General features: G+C 36.4%; 1 protein-coding gene across 2 annotated transcripts in view; it reads right to left on the reverse strand.

Annotated features, from left to right (window-relative positions):
• The window catches only part of LOC121864657 (exocyst complex component 7-like), a 30,016-nt gene that overhangs the window by 4,491 nt on the left and 10,656 nt on the right, over nt 1–14,869 (reverse strand). Inside the window, exons 6-12 of one of the 2 annotated variants that reach the window (XM_042363789.1) lie at nt 13,928–14,073; nt 12,670–12,779; nt 10,685–10,752; nt 7,377–7,508; nt 7,017–7,196; nt 6,476–6,722; nt 802–1,018 (exon numbers count right to left, since the gene is read on the reverse strand). In XM_042363789.1, the coding sequence (XP_042219723.1) occupies nt 802–1,018; nt 6,476–6,722; nt 7,017–7,196; nt 7,377–7,508; nt 10,685–10,752; nt 12,670–12,779; nt 13,928–14,073 (1,100 nt within the window). The remainder of the gene's footprint in view (nt 1–801; nt 1,019–6,475; nt 6,723–7,016; nt 7,197–7,376; nt 7,509–10,684; nt 10,753–12,669; nt 12,780–13,927; nt 14,074–14,869) is intronic. The other variant, XM_042363790.1, reaches the window with a different exon arrangement.

The following is a 14,869-nucleotide window of genomic DNA, read 5'->3' on the forward strand; positions in this document are numbered from 1 at the left end:
TAAGATAGTCCGAGAATACAACCAGGCATTTGTTCCCTTCCAGGAAATTTTTATAGACCTCAAAGCCAAGAAGAAACAACTACCTATCATGATGTTTTTCAAGAAAGAACCAGCCGCTCACCCAGGTGATTCATCTTCCTCACCTACTCAGTCAGCTGCTGCCGCCGCTCCACCACCCACCACCCACCTACCCGCCACACGCCACCTCCACCACCCAGCCATGCTCCTGTCCACCACCTGCCTCTCCACCAACCACAAATGCATCACCCTCTTCCAACAGTGATCCTGATGATCTCCCTATGCATCAGTAACCAGATTTTATCGCACTGTACAGTACACTTCATCGAGCTCCAACTTCCACATATGAAGGCATTGGCAACTTGAGTTTCTCATACACAGTATAGGCATACAGTAGTGCATTAAGGTAGTATAAGGTGCTATTCGTGGTTTTGCCTATTCACGCCACTCCTTAAAACCTAACCCCCGGAAATAGCAAGGGTTTACTGTACGGTACAATACATGTGGCAAGTGATTCATTTACTGACATGTGAACATACAGAGTTCTTCAGCAAATAATTCAACTAATGGTGTTTATTCTTTGACCCTTGAAGGAGAGACAATCATTAACAATAAATATGTTTTAAGAAGACTTTGAGCATGTACATTATCAAGATTTAAATGAGAAAATACACATAAATATAAAACAGATATATTGATCTGTACAGGTATATCAGTAACCAATTAGGCCTTATCCTAGTCTACATTACAATGACTTATGGTAATTAATACAAACTTATTTACCTCTGAGAATATAATCTTTTTTGCTCCATTATTTGATCATTGTACATCTTGTCACACTGTGGTTCAACCAGCGCAACCAGATTCAGTAGCTCGGAGCTGTGAAGGGTTTTGAGTATGTAGTTATAATTGTTGAGACGGAACACTGCCTTCAGGGTACCATCACTGTAGGACTCACTACGACTTACCAAAGCCAAGCCCAAGTTTACCAGCACTCTTTCTGGAAGAAAATAAATTATATAAATAAATCAAATACAGTAAAGAAAAGAAAGTATTGTACTGTACATGTTATAGGTGGCCTGAGAGTTCCATAGAGGGAGAGAATCTTGTTAAATATGGCTAAACATGCGGAATTATTGAGCCATAATCTTTATACAGTACTGTAATGGTATGAGGCATCAATTCTAAAAAAGGAAGAGTAAAGAGCAAATATTAAGTGTCAGAAATGATGTGCATGAGATCAATGTATGGGATAAAGAGATAAAGACAAGAACTACAAAAATAAGATGTGAACATGAAAAAAGTTTTTGGCAATGAGCAGATCAGGGTCTCCTTGGGTGATGTGAGTATAGTGTACTGACCACGGTCGTACATGTCAGTTAGCGTAAAATCAGACGATTCATATTGCACTCAGTAGCCCATAAAACATGTAGCTATAACTTTTTTATTGAGTCCCCCAGTTGAGACGTCCATTTTCTCACCGCTTCAGTATGCCTGAATCCTCCGTTTTCTCTCGTGTACCTCAGAGACTCTAATATTTCTTCATACTTCATATCGTGTTCAGTGATTTGAAATTGAGAGAGAACACACCTGTGTTACATTGAATTAGATATGAATGATTACAGATGAAACATTCAAGATCCCTTGTGAGCGATGTTGAAAGCTTCAACTGTATTTACTGTTAGTAAAATTGTCGAATAAGTCAGAGTAGAGTCTGCCAGTAGAAGTGACGAATTCCTGACATAGTCCTTGGGGATGCCCGAGTTTCTAACTGATACTGAAGTTAGATCATTTTGATTCCCGATCATCAGAGAATCTGATGTTTGTATTAAAATTATTGTCAGTTTTATATTTTAGAAGTAATTAATATCCCCAAAAGAATATGTCGGTCTTCTTATCTCCAAGATCTAATGGCAAACTCTCAGAAGGCCCTTGCCTAATTTTGATGAGGTCGTAAGAAAGACGTTATCAGCTTGTGCGTTTCACGTCTCTTTCACAATTGCCTGACAAGCTCCAACTCTGATTAGATTGTAATAATAGATACTTGTATAAGAAATTGGTCTGACCCATGACACTGATTTTCTTGGCCAAATGTACAGCAACTGATTTAAATGAAGTGTATGTCAATGCATGAATTGCCCATTTGGCATGCCTGAGTTGCCAGTTACCTAGTATATAAATGCATGCACGAGGGAGAGAATCACTTTCTGACTCTCCCACATCGTATCTCAGATATGTAACAAGTGCCTCACGCCCGCCATATTAAGTGAATTTAACTCGGTTGAACTTTGGAATACCAGTGTTCATGTTTTAACATAGTGAAATCCTCATGTGACAAGTAAGAATTAATGTAACATAAGTATCATCTGTGTCGATGCCAGACATATGATTGTGTGTAATTGAGTTTAGACTTTTGAAACAACTTTTTGAAGCTTCCTCATCATATGTCAGGCACAGTGTGTTGTAGCTGAATACCCGCAGCTACTGGGGGCTGGTAGCTGCCTACCAGCGAGATGTCCAAAGCAGGATGTTTCTAATTCAGCGAGAATGACGCGCTGGGAGCTACCCCCGGGAGAACGAGCTCTCTAGCCGCGCGTCAGTCTAACCGACGTTACTAGCACGCTTCATTTGTTGTAATAAACACCAGCGATGTGAGTCTGGTGTACTAATCTCAGTTATATGTGCAAAGTAGTGTTGTTGTACATGATTGTGGATAGTTAGCAGAAATATAATTGTCCCAAGTTGAGTATGGAAACCATAAATATTGATATTACCAGTATTAAAGTTTGTTATATGTGTTGTGAGTAAACCATCAATGTGTACTCCCAACTGAGAACTGGTACATGTTCCATGTTGTTCATTCAGAAATAACATGATTTTGTAATTAATGTATTAATATCTGTGCTACTAGCAAATATTTAAAATGACCATCTTAATGTCAAAGAAATAATGTAATACCCTTAAGGAGGTATAAAATGTTGAATCTTAATCGAAGATCTATTTTGTTACTTCTAGAGTAAGACCTAGTGGTCTATTCTTGTTCTGAGTGTGTTTAAATTGTTATCTTATTCACTTTTGATTTTAATAAATATTGAATTAGTAAGTTGTGGGTATCACCGCTCCTTCCCTTCTAACAATTGCTTCTCAGAAAATAAACACTGTAACCCACATGCCTAAAAGCTCGTCTACCACGCTACCAAACACCTTAATGAAACTACAGTCTCTCCTCGACTTATGACGGGGTTCCATCCCGACGACCAGGTCCTAAGTCGGAAAGGCAAAAATAATAAATAGAAATTAAAAAATGGGTGTCTTTTTCTTCTCAGAACCACGAGAACTTTCACTTTTATGCTTTCCAGCCAATTTAAAGTGAATTACAAACGAAAATTTTGTCAGTACACAGCGCGATCACTAACGTCGGGACTCGAAAATACGTAATGTGAAAAATATTTTATACGACCACAGCGGTCGTATGTCCGGGTTGTCGTAAGTCGAGAATGTCATAAGTCGAGGAGAGACTGTAGTTATATTCTAATAAAAGCCTGGGTGGTGGCAGTCTACCTTGTAATTATAATAATTATATTAATAAGTGTTGTTAAAGAATATATGGTTTTCTCATGTTAATCTATTGTATAGAATATAACTAAGCATTGATAAATATTGAAAGAATAAGAGGAAAATATAAGAAACAAATGACATTGAAAGAAATAAACAATAAGTAAGAAAAGTAAAATACAGAAGATAAAGTAATAAGCATACTGAAATAAAGACTTAGAAAAATATAGAAAATTAAATAACATATTGCAACTAAGAAAATTAAAAAAGCTTATATACGACAGAAAACATAAACACGGAAATTAAAGAAAATGATAGAGAAGTTGTAATATAATATAACAGAATAGAAAAGAGAAACAGAAAACAATATAACTATATAAAAGAAAAAATATCTCCTCTTACACATATGTATGTAATAATTAATAAGAGGATGAAAAAGAAATATTATTAACAAAACTGATTCCCCCCTCCCCCTTACAACAGTACTGAGAGAATGGGAAGTGAATGATTGGTCAAAAAGGTACAGTATATATATTAAAGAGGGAGAGGAGAAGACTAAGAAGGAGCTGGATGGATGGGGTGAAGGGGAGAGGAGAAGACTAAGAAGGAGCTGGATGGATGGGGTGAAGGGGAAGAGGAGAAGACTAAGAAGGAGCTGGATGGATGGGGTGAAGGGGAAGAGGAGAAGACTAAGAGAGGAGAGGACTAGGAAGGAGCTGAATGGATGGGGTGAAGGGGGAGAGGAGAAGACTAAGAAGGAGCTGGATGGATGGGGTGAAGGGACAAAATAGAAGTGTGTGTTAATGAGAGAAAAAATACATGGCTTTAAGTGATTTTGTGGGGAACTACTGCTGAAGGGCAATGCTGATGAGTGTGAAATGACAAGGATAAACCAGATTTGGGATCTTGTTGTAGAACAGGAGTGCCATAACAGAACACCTGTACAGTATTAGAGGCATTATAATAACATTTACTTTGACCCAACAATTTACCTTACTTAACAAGCTACTTTGTAAAGGTATTTACTTTTGGACAGCCTCCCTCAAGTATGTGTGACAAGGGCCCTTATTTACTAAAACGGCCTGGGGCTCAATCCAGAGACTTTGAAATCCAAGGTCAATTCATTAACCACTCATCCACATCTTCAATACCCATTTAACCACAGTCTTAATAACGTATCATCCATATCTTCAATAACCATTCAATAACCATTTGTCCAAACAATAAACTACATTATCCACATGTCGACATTTACATCTAAAACTGAAGTACAGTACTGTACAGTCACCTCTTGATTCACACAAATTTAATTTGCGCAATTTTTAAATAATGCTACCATTAAATTAATACCCATTTAAAAAAAATAAAAAAATTTTAAATACTGTAGCACGGTTTTGAAAAGCTTGCCATTGTGCCAGGCAGAGTAGTTCAGTACCATATGACACTCACAGTTCCTGCACGCCATCAAAGCCATACTTCAACGTAAGTGTTAGCACAAATTTTTATTGAAAATAAATTTTCTTACGACAGTATAAACGGGTATTAAGTTTGTTTCTATTATTGTATTACTGTAATATTTTCATTACGTTATTACTGTAAATAAATCACAGTGAAGGAAATAGATAAATAAATTAAATTTTTTAGGAAGCATCTCCCCTAAAACCTGCCATTTCCTTTATTTCTTATGGGATAATTAAGTTTGATATACACGTTTTTTAATTGTACACGGCCATTTTTAAGAACGTAACTACAGTGAGTTCTGCTATAACGCGTGTTTTGACAATGTGAATTGGCTCTAACGCGATTTATGAATAGAGGAACGATATTTGTATAACGCGAACACTTGTTTGCTGTAACACGATTTTTGCTTATTATTTCTCCAATTTTGTGGCATTAACTGTGAATATGGTAAAGAAGCGTTCTGGTGATCGCATTCCCGGTGATGATCGTAAAAGAAAGGCTATAACCCTTGAAGAGAAGCTCGATGTTATCAACCTCAAAATCACCCTTCTCCCCCATCAAGTTATATTCATATTTTTTCAAGGTAAAGTGTTACATTTACTGTATGATTTCATTATTAGATATGAATGTAACATTTATTTATACTGTGCTATCCTTTGTGTTAGGCTAACTACTAAAAATTTTTCGATTTCGAGTAGTAATCTGCACCTAACCCTATTTTCTCCATAAGCCCTGTTATTTCTATTACGCGAATTTCTATAACACGATGTTTTACAAGAACACAACCATCGCGTTATAGCAGAACTGACTGTACCGTGTAAATCGAGAGATGGCTGTATATGACTGAAAACTTAATAGCAACAAAACGAGATTTCCTATTTAAGAACTAGTGTGGGATTAGAGAAAAGAATGAATTGTGAGCTCAAGCAGGGTATTAAATGGCACAGTAGAGTAATGTATGAGGAAATTCTACATGGGTAATTGAAATAAAAGAGCCCAGGGAAAATTGTAAATGAAGACAAAGCCCATGGAAAAAAAAGGGCTAAAAATTATTCTGAGTAATTAACTGAGGAAGGGTGCAATGAGAATCCAACTACAATAATTTTTTATATATTTTCTTAGCATATCTAAGGGAATCATCAAAAGTGATCTTGAACCTACCAGTAAGCTTTTCTGAGAGCTGTATTCTCTAAAAAATTATAAAGAGAGTTTTAAGTTACACTAAAATAAATGTATAGAAGGCAAAAGACATCAGACCTCTGATAGATGTTGAAAAAAATTGTCATACTGTAATAATAATAATAAAAAACAATCAAGAACACAAGACTAATCAAAATTTCTGCACAGGGTCAAATGTTTAATACAAATATGGATGAAGGTTAATTACCCGTAACTACTAAATATAGTTTAAAGTTAATAATGAGTCTAATTAAATACTTACTAATGTAAGCTCCCAAAAGTGCTTTTGCTGTAAGAGATTGATCTAAACCTCGAGGTAAATTAGATAATGATGCACTTAGGCTTAGGTCACGCTGCAGCATTGGTGATAACGTGATGGCATATTCCAGGAGCTGTTCAGTGAAGATGAGAGCATTGCTTGTAACCTCATGGACTGTCCCATCTTTTGGTAAGGCTCTCTCTCCATCACTTTTTACACTCTCTACAAAGCCCTCTAGGGCTTTGACACACTGAATGGAGGAAACAGTGAGTATTTAAGAGACAAGTACATAATAAAACATTTGTATTTAAGAGGCAAATACTGTACAAACTTTAAAAACTCTCATGAAGTCTTACAGAGAAGTTAAATTTCCTGAAGCTAATCATACAAAATTCTTAGAGAAGTCAATTTGATATTTATGACATTTTGCTGAATCAAGAGATTTCCAGGTAATTATAGTACCGTACATTATATTGTAGTACTATAATTAACTAAAGCAACTTCAAAGGTAAAGGCAAAAATAAAATTGAGATACTTCACTTACAGTTTCTTGTAACATGTTTATAATAGCAGCAAATTTTGAACGTATTGATGTCTGGCAGTTTGTCAGCAGGCGATCATACTCAGGCTGCATGCTAGTGACGTGACGAAGCATTGCTAAAACTGAAAGCACTGCTTGATGATCTCCTCTGCTGACACTCCTTCGTGCTAGGCCAGCCAAACTCTGATACAAATTGAGTGAAAATTTGTTTTTAAAAGTGGGCACAAGAAAAAAAATCCATGTAGACAGTATATCACCACACTGTAGAACTCTTCAAACTGGGTCTAATATAGAAGAGGTACAGTATTTTGAACAACTAAATTTCCAGGCCGAATCAACTATAAAACAAACATTAAATCATACTTCTCCTTCAGCAACCAATTGATCCATTGGGTCTCTGAGAATAAGCTCAAATGTACGTGTGACCCTGTCCTCTGGAACTAGTTGTTGGGCCAGAAGGAATTCTGCAAAGGCTAGTCGATGGAGTGCAGTAACCTGTAAACAAATAAATATGTACCAGGTCTGACATTCTCTAAACTGTAAAAACTCCCTTCCAAAATATTTTACACATTCTCTTCATCGCTCTGTACTGCATAATTATCACAAATCAAATTCCTGATTAGAGACTCTTAATGCATTAGACAAATTCAAACTTATCAAGGACCTTCATTAAAAATGGATTACAGTAATAGTCCAAAAATCCGGATGCCAGAAATCCGGACCACCCGAGAATCTGGACTTTTCGAAAACTCAAACTTTTTTTTTTTAATTTAGAGGGCTTTTGTGTGTATGTGCGCATGTGTGAGCGCAACAGCTGCACAGCGACACCCAGGGTTGCCAGATGGCCGTTTCCACGGCCGTGGAAAAGTGGATGGTTACGGCCAAACTATTTGGCCGAATTTTGTAAAACACGTATTAATTCATCTAGTGGATTTTGAAGAGAAGTCTAGCAGATTTTCAAATTTCACAATGAAAATGCTGGCTCAGTGACCTCACCTAAACAGTGACCTCACCTCTTCACATGTTTACGTGACCTACTGAGCTGACTGATCTTTCTAGTTACTACCTTAGTTGTTAGTTCTCATATTTGAGTTGTTCAGGCTGAATGTGTCCAGCATATGGGTTAAGCTTCAGAGCTTACAAAGCCATCTGAGTTACTTTCTGAAATTCCGAGTGCTAGTTTTTAAAATGTCCACTAGTAAATGGAAAGGGTCCTACGACAGTGGTACAAAATATAACAAACCAGGTGACGATGACTAACTAGACGTTTTTGCTTACGCCAACTTGTGTTATCAAGTTCTCCACCATTATCATGCTCCACCACCATTTCAGATTAAGGTAAATCTTCACTGTAGATTATAGATATTATGTTTATGTAATTATTGGGCCCTCTATTCTAAGTGAAAATTTGGTTTTATTGCGACATTTTAAGTGGATATTGTAGGGGATACTTTTATTTTGTGTGGATTGCAAAAATAGCCTTGTGCTTCCCATCCAAAAAGTTTTGGCGGATTTGGCCGTGAGATTGCGTGAAGTTGGCCGTGAAGCTTGTCGTACATCTGGCAACCCTGGCGACAACAAGCGACCACGCGGTCGCCACTTTAAAACGAGCAATCAAACTGTGACAACGTATGTAATTTTGAGTCCTACTCTTTCCATTTACAGAGTACTGTACAAGCCCATAATAATGGCTCCTAAAGTAGATAAACTTCGTTGTGTGAAGAGAAAGAAGAACACGTTGAAATTGAGTGACAAACTTGAAATAATTAAGAAACTAGAACGTGGTATGAGCAATACTGTTCTAATGGAAACATACGACATTGGAAAGTCTACAATTTATGATATAGAAAAGGCAAAGAATAAAATTCTAGAATTCACAGCTTTTTCTTTAAAACTGCTCATTTTGATAAATGAAGCATGCTATATTTGCTAATGAATAAACTTTCAAAATGTTTCCTGTTCATCTCTTCTTTATTCCTCCTTAAATTTGAATTTTAAAAGTAATGCCTGAGAATCCGGAAAATTCGAAAATCCGGACTGGCCCAATCCCCAAGGAGTCCGGATTTTAGACTTCTACTGTATAGTATATTACATGAGGCATCTATCTGTATCATATAAGCTTTACATTTATACCAGTAGTTTCCTAATACGTACAAGTATATCCAAAGACAGAGATCACCAACAATGAAGTTCATCTGAGATCATGTTGTGCAACATCTACACACCAAGATTGGCTATAGTGAGATCTATTCCCATTTGTTTCAGTTACTATCTCTCTCTCTCTCACACACACAGAAGTGAAAGCGGGTCCCATAGGCATGACTGCCCGTTAGGAACAGTGTGGATACAGCACAATACACCCTGTATACAGTATACTAAGCCTTTGGTACACAAGGAGGCAGCATGGCCGGTACTGCTCTTGACCGCATTCTCTTTCCCAAGTTGTAAACTTAGGCACCCATCTACATCCAGGTGAAATTGGGAGCGCCCAGGAATTGAACCACCGACCCCTCAAACAAGAGGCGAGCGCTGTACCACTCGACCACTGCACTCCTACACACAGACTTTATTAAGGGAAAAAAATTAAAATAAATACCGGGTAAATAAAAATTAGTCTTCAAGTTATTCAATTACTGTACACTCGATAAAAAACTACCGTTACAATTCCTGCTCGATACAAACTGACATTACAAACGAAGTGTTTCAAAAAGGCCCCCCCCCCCCGAGGCATTTCTCACATTGGTAGCCCTGCACGTGTATGGGTTCAGCCACACGTGGTCGGCACTCTGAAACAAAACCCAGTACTAGACTTTCCGGAATTATCGACCGTATGGTAAAACGTCGTTAGGCCGGGTTCCATTATGACGACATACGAAACTGTGAAGCTATTCAGATGTTTCGGAGCAGCATGGTATAATTTCCAATAAAAAAAAAGAATGACAATGTGGCATTAGTCCAAAGTGAAGTAGCAATACAAATACAGATTCAAAATTTGGTTGCAAAAAAAGCTTATACCTTTACTTTATCCACTAATTTTGCCATTAAAATAACATGCAGTTTAATTTATCTAAATATACTGACATTCTCCAGTCATATTGTAACAAAGTAATTCAATATTGTCAATGAAATAGCTAATTTTGGCCTACCAAATTAAGTACGAAATGTCTCACATTCAGGTCTACCAACCCTCATGAGACAACGGGAAGGTTCAGTTGGAAAATCATCGGACCCCACCTGTATGGTAGTTTTTTTTTACCAAGTGTACATGTATTACTGAATTTTATTAACTTATTGAGTGGTAAGGATTTCTCTCAGCTGATTAAATGTTCTGCATTATCCAGAACAAAATATAGGTGCAACAACACTACTCCTTCAAGGGTTAACATTATAACAATCTTGGTCAAGGTATCTCATACATACATACAGTTACACACATAACATAGGTGGATAATTTGAGCAATAAGATGAAACTGATGACTCTCAGAAGTGTTCCATTACAGTGATGCACATACACAATAAGGCTCCAAAATATCTATCTGGCTTGTTTCTATTAAATTTCTACAATCCAACATCACAACACAACAACTTGTCCATCCTCAATCATGCACCACTTAACACAATGCTTTCAAATCATTCACTCACAAATATCAAAATACAGGTATTTACTGCACCTGGTTCAAATAGAGTTCAACATCACTATCTTCAAGGCCTTCTTCACCAACTGTTCCAGGTGTTGTTGCTGTGAAAAAATAAATAAAAAAATAAATAAAAAAATAAACACATTACATTAGAACAATATACAGTATTTCAATAATGGTAAAAAATATTTAATCTTTTAAACAAATGTAACACAATCTATGGATTAAGTATACTTGTGGAAAAGTCAAAGCAAAGGTTTACTGAATATTTACTAAACGAAATGTGAGGGAAAATTCTCCATTACTCTCAGCCAGCAGAAGTGTAGTGAAGGTTGTGGTTTAGTGGTAATTTCCAGAAACATTTGCAGGATTTGGATTAGTAACAGCACTGCTAATACTCAAATGTTATACTGTTAAGTACAAAGTTAATGTGCACTCCTAAAACTGGGGTAGTAACTTATGTACTTTTACACATCTACACTTCCATTATTATAAACATTAACTTTTAACCATGTACAGTAGTGGTTAACAGCCAGTTTCAAGACTTATCTCTTCCAAGCAAAGAGAAAGAATGAACACATATGCATGTAAATGCTCAGGTGTGCATTGTGGTTGCTTGAGGTCTTCAACACTATTAGTCTACTCAAACTATCTACAACTACAGATGTATGTTTTGCCCTGTTAGCAAGGTGACAAATGAAGTTTACTTCAATATAAGTTTAGGCACCACTTGTGCTTATAACTTCTAAAAAAATTGTTCCTTATGTTCTTTTAATTAGTAAAGCATTCTTTACTGCCAATAGTAGCTTCCAGTTCATGCACTTCTACACTTTCTATGTCCACCATGTTCTGTCTTACCATGTACCAGTTTTCATGTTCAGATTTTTCCTTGACAATCTGCAAATTAGTAAATTTTTACTAACTCCTGCATTCTAAGACCTTTTTTAACACAATATATCCTTATTCTAATCTTCCAGTTTAACAGTGGTCTTTCCTAGTCCCTCATATCTAAAAAGTAAACTCTCTGGTTACTACTGGCAAATTAATTTTATAACATTAATTACAGGTACTTTCAAGTCTCTGCCGTTATTATTCACTCCTCTAAACACTTATTATTATTTTATCTATACTTCTCACTTGATATTCAACTCAAAGAACAGTATCTACTTACATGCACTCTCATAGTAATTATGTTAAAGCATATTCCTATTACATGGCTATCTATAAGAGTAGTACCAAGCTGGAAACACCGCTTCTTGTCCAATCAGAGAGTTAAGCAAAGTTGGGTCTGGTTAGTAATTGGATGAGTGACCAGATGCTGTTGGCATAAGGACTCATCTGGAAACAAGCATCTCATGGCTTTGTCAGCTGTCCTTGGTCAAATTGACTTGACTACATCACATCTTCCAACAAAACTTGCATGTATAGGTTTACATTTTCTTTCCTCACTTACCTCATGGTAACAGCAACAAATAAAAAAGCAGGATCTTTTCTGGTACTATATCAGTCACCATTCTAATCTCCTAAATTCTTGCTGAATTTTTAACACTGCTGTGATGCCTGTGATGATGCAAGTGATAGTTCTTGAGATATTTCTGCATGCATCAGCCTGCTTTAGAGTAAAAATTAGCAAGCACTTTACAATCATGCTCTTTTACCTTCTTCACCAGCTTGCTCTTTATAAGCTACAATATTAGATAACCTAAAGTACAGAAATAAGAAATGAGGTTACCATCCAATTTAAGATGATTTATGATTCCATCCATGCACTATGCTAAGTTGATTAATTGTTCTCAAAGAAGCTATTAACCATTTTCCAACTTTTCTATTGATTAAAAAAGATAGCTGTTACCAGAAGTCATCAATACCATGCCAAAGAAAAGAAAATGTGAGGCCACTACTGAAGTTGATTTCCATTTCACATCTGTCACTTGAGACAATTATCATTTATATGTCACTTGCAATATACCAATATTCCCCAGCATTACACAGCAAATCAGGAGTCTACTGCACTCTACCATGCGGAGGGGTGAGGGTGCCATGCAGGGAGTACGAAGTATGTCCAGGAGAACCTTGTCTGCGAGATGACACATGTCCAGTAATTGCTTTCTGCAACATCCGGTTTGCTCTGAAAAAAAAGATGAAACTCCATAAATCTTACCAATTAAAAGAAAAAGCAATTAACATGTTGAATCCAGTGATGATTATTGCATAATTTAAAATTCCGTGTTCCCGTGGTTTTATTTCTTTGGTAGCAATCAGTGAAGTACTGTACCTCTAGGTGATCTGGTCTTCTAGATCCAAACTGTCTTTTTAATGGTTATAATTTCTAATTTTTTATCATGTTTTCCTATCCTTTCCTGCTTCCTTCCTTCCAATTTCCCATTTATGTAAATTTGCTGAGGCAACACTCCTTCTTTTCACTTATTCTTATACTTTTCATAAGCAAATTGCAAGTGAATCATGGAGAGAATCACGTACAGTGTAATTTTGTGAAAGTTTTCACCAAATACTTCAAGTTTTACTTGACATGTCTGTAACACTTGAAGTGTTTGTGAAGAAGTATTTAGGAAAAATCCTATGAGAGGTCACTCCATTAAGGTAAGAGCTCCTTGAGGGAACTTTTCAATAATAATGGTAGTGATTCATGTACTGTACCAGGGTATAATCAACACACTCATTTCTTTATAATTTTTACATTCATTCTGAACAATTCTCCCTTTATACAGGGAAATTATATATGACCTCTGTCATTCCTTTGGTCATCTGCCTTCTGTCATACATTCTATTACTTTTCCATCTGTCATTGCTAACCTTTCAAAGGAACTTCCACCTATTCCTGGTATTTTACCTATCTTAAACTAATTTACAGCCTATCTCACATCTTCCTCTCCCTTTATTATTTTTTCTTCTTTTACGGAGTCCCAAACAGAACAACATCACATTTAAGAGAAGCTAAAAATATTCTAACCATCTCCCATTGACATCCTCTTTTTGCCACAATGTATCCTGTCTTTCATTCTTATCTGTTACAATCATTTGTTCTCTTGGACTTCTTGCCCTAATATTGTAATGACCTTCCTCTATGTCTTTCTCTTGCATCTGCTCTTCTTTTACAATTACTCAACATAATCTTTAATTTTCTTCTAATCTCCCTGTACAGTTACTCCTCTTCATTAATTCCCTGCTTCTCCATTTTTCAATGAGCTCTCCCATACTCTCATTCCATCAATTCCTCTTCTTGTTTTTCATTCAGATGTTCTTGTACTCACACACCTCAGCTTGTTAGATATCTTCTGCGTCCGACTCTTTGAAGTGCTATCCATTTTTGCTACTCTGGCACGAAGGGGCCCTGGGGAATTAAGTGAACCTGGTGTTCCACCACGTTCAATACTGCTGCTCCGTTGATAGTCTCGTACAGCCTGGAGAATTGGAAATAAAAATTCAGTGACATGTGTGAATATGATGTGTAAAAATTTAGAGATACATTGTAGTAGTACTGTAGTATTGTAGGCTTAACATAAGATTATTGATGAAACATAATAAGAGAGAGATATGGGTATTTATCACTCACAGAAACTATCCCCTCTAATATTATGTTAAAGTAAACAATCTGTGGAAAGGAGCCAAAACATGAAAGATTTTTTGTACAAAACCATAAATTGAGGGAAGACGACGACAACTTGGGAGTAAAGTTGACCACTACTGTATTTTAAATGTAAACAAAAGGATATCTTATAAAAAGATCACAATACAGCATACCCTTCCATTTCACGGGGGTTAGGTTCTCAAAATGGCCGCGAATCGCCAAATCCGTGAATAACATTTGCTGACCAGGGGGGTACATTTTTACTTGTACAAAGAAACGTGTATTCCCTTTATGTGTTTGCCCTGAGGACAATTATTTCTTTTTCTGTACCTGTATTGTATACAGTGATCCCTCGGTTAACGAGCGCCTCGGTTAACGAAATTTCGGTTAACAAATTACCTTCCATAAGATTCTTCACTTCAGTTAACGAGCAAACCCTCGGTTAACGAATTCCTTACAAATTTTTCCCAACATGTTTTTGCCAGCATTTGGCTGCCCACCAGCTGTAGTATTAGTCCGCCAATACAGTAATTGGTTTTAGGGCTTAAATTCCTTACCATTTTTCTAAATATCAAGAAGGTTGTACTATTCAATAATTTTAAAAGTTTTATATTAATTTTTTGAGTCAT

The sequence above is a fragment of the Homarus americanus genome, unplaced genomic scaffold (genome assembly GCF_018991925.1).
Source record: "Homarus americanus isolate GMGI-L3 unplaced genomic scaffold, GMGI_Hamer_2.0 scaffold57965, whole genome shotgun sequence".
Taxonomy (NCBI): domain Eukaryota; kingdom Metazoa; phylum Arthropoda; class Malacostraca; order Decapoda; family Nephropidae; genus Homarus; species Homarus americanus.